Here is a 6000-nt window from a genome sequence, read left to right as displayed (position 1 = left end):
TAATTTACCATGCTGTCATTGTAAACAAGTCAAGCATGGATTGTTCTACGAATTCCACCCATACTCACGTGAGAAAAATCACTTTCATAATGTAAGAGTGGAAGATATCTTTGAAGGGGGCTTTGTGGAGGGGTTGTGCAAAGATGAGAAAACTTCTCTTCGTTAATTATTAGCCCCTAACTTTGTATTCAGCCCAACGTTTGTATTGAGAGAGAATAATTTCAGGATATTGGGATTTGGGCACTGTGAGAGTGCCATTAGACCATTTTGTATTTTCTATATTTTTTGGGTGAAATTTTGTCTTGTCGCAACCCATGGATATAGGCCAAAAGTTGAACCATATAAATCTTTGGTGTTTTTTCTTGTGTGTGAATGTCTATTATTTTCTTTTGGATTCTCGTTGTTCCTATTACTTAATTTTTGGTGTTTTTTCTAATGTTCATATTATTTTCACAGCCAATCTTGTGTGTGAGTGCCATCGAGAGACATTTTCCTACAACAATTTGGTTACAGAGCTTTCACTGTTACAACAATTTTGATTAAAATCATTGTCAATTGACACCTAGTTCCAAAAGGCGAACTTCACAGAAAATACTTGTTGAACTGTACGTCTGTACCTATTAGACTTTTACACCATTATAGAACCTTTTCTTTAGTTCAACTCAATGTGTCTAATTATACAAGTTCAAATTTTAACAACATTAATTTCTTTGAAGATAGTAAGACTTTTGACAAAGGGATCAATTCCTTGCTAGCTATTCACAGTTGCCAGTCAAAATTTCTTGATCCAGCAATTTAGGACAGCTTAATTTGCTACCCATTGATCCACTGTAACAAATACGCTCGCTGAAACATTCAAACTTGTCTGAATCTGGACCCGGTTATTGGATACATTCCTCAAGGCATGGTTAGGGAATTGGCTGCTAGTAGAACTTAACGAGTACTGCACATGACTAATAAGGTTAGGAAAAACTAGAACCCTGTTGAAATCCACAACCCATGAGTTTCCTACCCCATTCACAGACCCCCTTGCAACTGTGGCCTTTATGTTCATCCCTTTGACATTGTTCCTATCAATCACAACTTGTTTGATATCTTTGAAAGGTCGTTTGGATTGATCCAATTGAACAATATCAACTCCTTTGTCAGAACCACAAAACATGTTATCAACAATGTTGATCCCATTTGCCACCCCATTTATTGATTTCAGGACAATATATGCATCACCAAGGAAAAATGTATTAGAGATGTGAAGTTGCACAGGATCTTCAGCAACTATACCAGTGTAATCCAAGTAAGAATTAATGATCCGGGTTTGTGTCAAACCGGGCAATTGCAGATAAATCCCAGTGCCACCAAAGCCAGTGGCCTTATTGTAGCAATGTACCCCAGAAATTATGTTGGCTTGACCAGAAATTAATATTCCTATAGCAGCTGAAAAAATTACCACATCTGTGACAGCATTATCATTGCCCATTAGGCTTATTGCAGTGCCTGAGAACATTTTCTCGCCATGATCACCACCGGCAGTGATGTGTTGGCCAAGAAAGGAGTTTCTTATGTAGGTCTCATGGCCACCTTGGACTAAAATCCCATTGCTAGTGAAATGGGCAATGTAACAGTTGTCTATGCTGGTCCTAAGTGAGTTTCTGACTGCAATGCCTCCACCCTTGTAGCTTGAATCCAACATGAGGTCTTTGAGGGTTATGTACTCATAATTGTAGGATGATGATGAGGATAGTTGTGCACCCATGGAGCTCCCTCCATTTTCTTCATTATTGTTGCTAGTTGATGAAGCTGACAAATCAATCAGAAACCCATCAGTTGCAAAATCATCTGAGGCACGCAGTGTTCCTCCATGTATCTGTTAAATTTAAACGATCAAATCAACACAACATCATAAAAGAGTAGGATTAAATAAAACTTCAATTATTAATATTCATATAATTTAGATTTTAGGGAGTGTGATTTTTCAGCTGCAAAATTAGGAAATGAATATTTTGTTTTATTTTTATAAAAAGTGAAATATCACTAAGAATGAATTTTGGAAAAATACTTCTAATGTCACATTTTTTCACAATCTTTGCCACAAAAGTTGAGATGACATGCCAAAAATCTTGTAACTTACTCTACTTAACAAGAAGAACCAAGATTGAAATCTCCCATTTCCCTTTTTTCTTTTTCTTTTTGAATAGATTTCCCATTATTTTCACCATGGGATTTATAAAAGAGAGATGATATGTTATGATTAGTGCTAAATAAAAGTGGTATTAGTTGTGGATTCGAATAAAAATGATACTTTTATGATTAAAACTTATCACCCAATAATTATAATACAAAAATTACAACTTCAGCAGTATTTTGGAGGAAATGGCCATAAATATTCTCTTTTATGGTAGTAAGAAAGAGAGAATCTTGGATTGAGATTTGATGTAATACTTAGGTATTGCTCCTAATACAATTACTATAAGTGGCTGAGATTTAAAGTTGCATTTTGCAACTTTAAATCTCAACCATTAAATAAATAAATAAAAGTAAAAAAAGTAAGATTAGTAAAAAAATATTGTGAGAAAAAGGGGTCTTAGTTGTATGATGCAATTGGATCGGATCTCAATCCACGAATCTTTATGGCTTTTCTTAATGGCACTCAACTTTCATTAACTGGTGGTTGACTGCCATAAAAGCCTCACTATGAATTCAACAATTTTACTACTGAATTCACTCATATTTTTTCATCTCAGTCCTGTGTTAAAGTCATTATTATTCTGTTTCAATAATTAACTTAAAAAAATAAAATAAAATCAAACAATATTCCTTCAAATCACCAGGAATTTTCAAGGTGTCTTTTATAAATGCAATCTCTTTTGTGGTTTTTCACCTATTGTATAGATTTGGTGCATTTTGCTTTACATAGCATCAAAACTTTTCACACATGGAGGATCTAAAGTAGGGAAGATTTTTTTTTTTTGAAAGCAAAGTAGGGAAGATTAGATTCATTAAACAATCCAAAAAGAAAAATTTATTGCATTTCAGTCAAAATCATGGAGCAATATTTGAGGAAAGTATTTCCAAAAGCTGCCGAAAGGATAACTTTCTTTCTCATGGTTTCAAGGTGTCACGGTATGTGTGACAAATACAAATACAATCCTTTCCAAACTGTAATTAGAAGAAGTTTAGAACCTAGGAAAACGAAAATTTATTCAATTTTTTTAAAAAGTAAACTATTCTAAGTCATGTTTGAGTGTTTGACCAACTGCTTAAACATTAAACAATTTGCAGGCTTAAACTGACACCTAATGAACATGACGACCTTTGTGTCTATCAAGGCACTTGGTCTTGCCGAACCCCAGTGGTCCTGTCTACTAAAGCAATGCTAAAGGTACAAAATTGTTCACAATTTTTTTTTTTTTCATAATCTGTATAGACCACAAGTTTTGATTACAGCAAGTTACTTTAACATGGATCCTAATCATGTCACATTTGTGATAATCAAAGTATACAAGATGATCTTTTAAATGAGAAAAACAATGCTTAATTAAGGCATTGATCAAGTAATTTTGTTTTGTGTGAGAGCATATGTTAAATATGGACATTTAAAAAAAAAAAAAATAGACGCAGAATGAAAATATAGACATTATGCATACTAAATAGTAAAAACAATAATTTTTCATAATTTATGTGTGCATGTAAGGATGTGAACATATGTACCATGAGGTTGCCTAACCCGGTGGCCGGCAATCGTAGCGGTAGGCTAATGAGGTAATTGCCACCATCAAGATTAACCTGTGCACCACCAAGATTCTTTATTCCCTCCATCAATAACCCTTCACTTGAACCTTGGACTGCGTCTGATATAGCTCTAAGCACTGCTTCTGTACTGTCCCTTCTTCCTGTTGGATCTGCACCATATGATGTCACGTGATACACACGTGCACTGAATGCAGCCTGCTTCACCATACATCATAGCATATGATCATTTATCAAAATCACTAGCAAGCAATATTAGCCATGACTATGAAATATTTAGCCAAGAAAATATGTTACTATTATTATCAAATGTATGTAAATATATATATGTAGGATTTTAAGATTGGTGAACAAACTATATATGTCAAGCAAGAAGAACCAAAATTAGCTAAAAGGTTTAGAGAAACATAGAGTGTTTGTACCTGCTGTGGTTGCTGAGTATAGCTAGGAGAAGGAGCTATTGATGGCTGGGTAAAGGAGTCCTTGAAGGCTTGCATTTTGCGTATTTGGTCATGATAATGACTGCCAGAAAATTGACCCTCCAGAGAATGCTCTCCATAAACATGATTTGCAATGAAACTAAGGGCTAACCCCATAACCATGGACCATATTAGAGCTTTTCTTGCCATTTTTGCTTCTTCCATCTCTTTCTCTCCTACGTTGAAAGTCTTAAAGACACGTTGTTGAGAAGAAAAAAAACTGTCCCCCTTATGTGAGAGTGAGAGAGAGTGAAAGAAGGGAGAGAGGGGACATGGAAAGAGAATGGCCTAAGCTATAAGATTTGATAAGGAAATAGTAACTGGTGAGAACTTTATTTATATATTAGATCGTGTGTGGTGAGGCATCCACATTCTGTTCTTTTTATGTATGTTTGTTGGTACTTTTTGTAAATGAGATTAGCGAAGTGAAATGACAAGGGCCTCTCAGCGTTTTGATTCGTTTTTCCCTGACAAAAAAGTAAGCAGTTTACCAACTTCTTACTTTAGGTAGGACCATGGCAAGTTTACCATGATGTAAAATTCCAGTTTAGCAATTTAACACCATAAAAAATTACGCAATTTATTTTACTATTTCACTTTATAAAATATTTAATATTTGTTTTATTTTAACATTCAACAAAATAAAATAATATAAACAATATAATAAAATAATAGATCTACTATAATAAACAACGATCATCACCATTAACACAATAAAATAATATATCTTTTAATATATATATATATATATATATTTACCTTCTTAACTACAATGCACAACAGCCAAATGATATGGGAATAGCTCCACCAATGCATGCGTTAGTCTTTGTGCCACTTGTTATATCTAGTTGCTAAATTTAGCATTTTAACTATATGCCTCTGCCAATACAAATGCTCTTGACACATTTATTGTGATTGAAGCATAATAAAAATAATGTCAATAGTGTACTTAAATTAAAGAGATACTGCTCGTATAGACGTGGAAAATTATATACAATAAAAATGGGGTTCTGCCTTCCACATTGTATATCTCCCAAATAATTGATTTTTACTTGGTTAACTAGTAAGTGATTCTTTATTATAACCTAATGTGTGTGGAACGGTAGGACTACAAACACCTGAAAGAATTAGTTACTCGAAGAGGTCTGGACTTTAGATATTATGTTTTTCACCCAAAAATAACCCTGGTAGGTGATGATCTAGTGGTTGGTTCCTCACTCCTTAGTGGAAATATCTTATGAATGAAGGATTCTTGGTGTGGGCGGTAAAGAGTGGTTTGCTATGATATCCAAGAGACACATTGAATGAAAGGATGAGATTAGCACCAAGGGGCAAGGATTATCCATTCTGATCCATGCCAAAAATTTATTTATTTATTTATGTTAATTGTTTATTTTCCAATGTATCAATGTAAATAAATAAAAATAGAAGAAGAACATTAATGGGACAGCAACAACAAAGGACAAATTAAGGTGTAAATGTAATTCACTGTCTTTGGTATTGGTACGTAATTGGAGAAGAATGGAAACTTGTTTGGTATGTAATTTGAGAAGTTTCGTATGTACTGGAGGGTGGTTTAAGTTGCAAGTTACTTCCATGTGATTATGACCACTGGTAGGTCCTGCCTATGAATTCTCATAAAAAACAACATTAGTTTGCCTGGGATAATTGTTGCTCACTACATAATTCTACTGAGAGTTAGGTGAGGTTATAATTGAATCCACCTAATGGGTATTCATATGTTATTGAACAATTATAGAGTAACATATGTGCT

The 6000-nt window shown here is 34.0% G+C and overlaps 1 protein-coding gene across 2 annotated transcripts; it reads right to left on the bottom strand.

Moving 5' to 3' along the window:
* Positions 1 to 556: 556 nt before the first annotated feature.
* On the bottom strand, positions 557 to 4539 carry LOC115987238 (polygalacturonase QRT3-like). Of its 2 annotated transcripts, none has more exons than XM_031110742.1 (3): positions 4170 to 4539; positions 3709 to 3948; positions 557 to 1864 (listed from the first exon to the last, which is right to left on the bottom strand). In XM_031110742.1, the coding sequence occupies exons 1-3, from the start codon at positions 4389 to 4391 to the stop codon at positions 806 to 808; spliced, it is 1521 nt and encodes a 506-aa protein (XP_030966602.1). In that variant the 5' UTR covers positions 4392 to 4539; the 3' UTR covers positions 557 to 805. The 2 variants fall into 2 exon arrangements, with proteins under 2 accessions (XP_030966602.1, XP_030966603.1); XM_031110743.1 differs by having other exon boundaries at positions 561 to 1864; positions 3709 to 3945.
* Between the last annotated feature and the right edge of the window lie 1461 nt (positions 4540 to 6000).

This window comes from Quercus lobata, chromosome 4 (assembly GCF_001633185.2).
Source record: "Quercus lobata isolate SW786 chromosome 4, ValleyOak3.0 Primary Assembly, whole genome shotgun sequence".
NCBI classification, from domain to species: domain Eukaryota; kingdom Viridiplantae; phylum Streptophyta; class Magnoliopsida; order Fagales; family Fagaceae; genus Quercus; species Quercus lobata.
The sequence above is the reverse complement of the archived record's forward strand: the minus strand, read 5'-3'. Positions and strand labels throughout refer to the sequence as shown.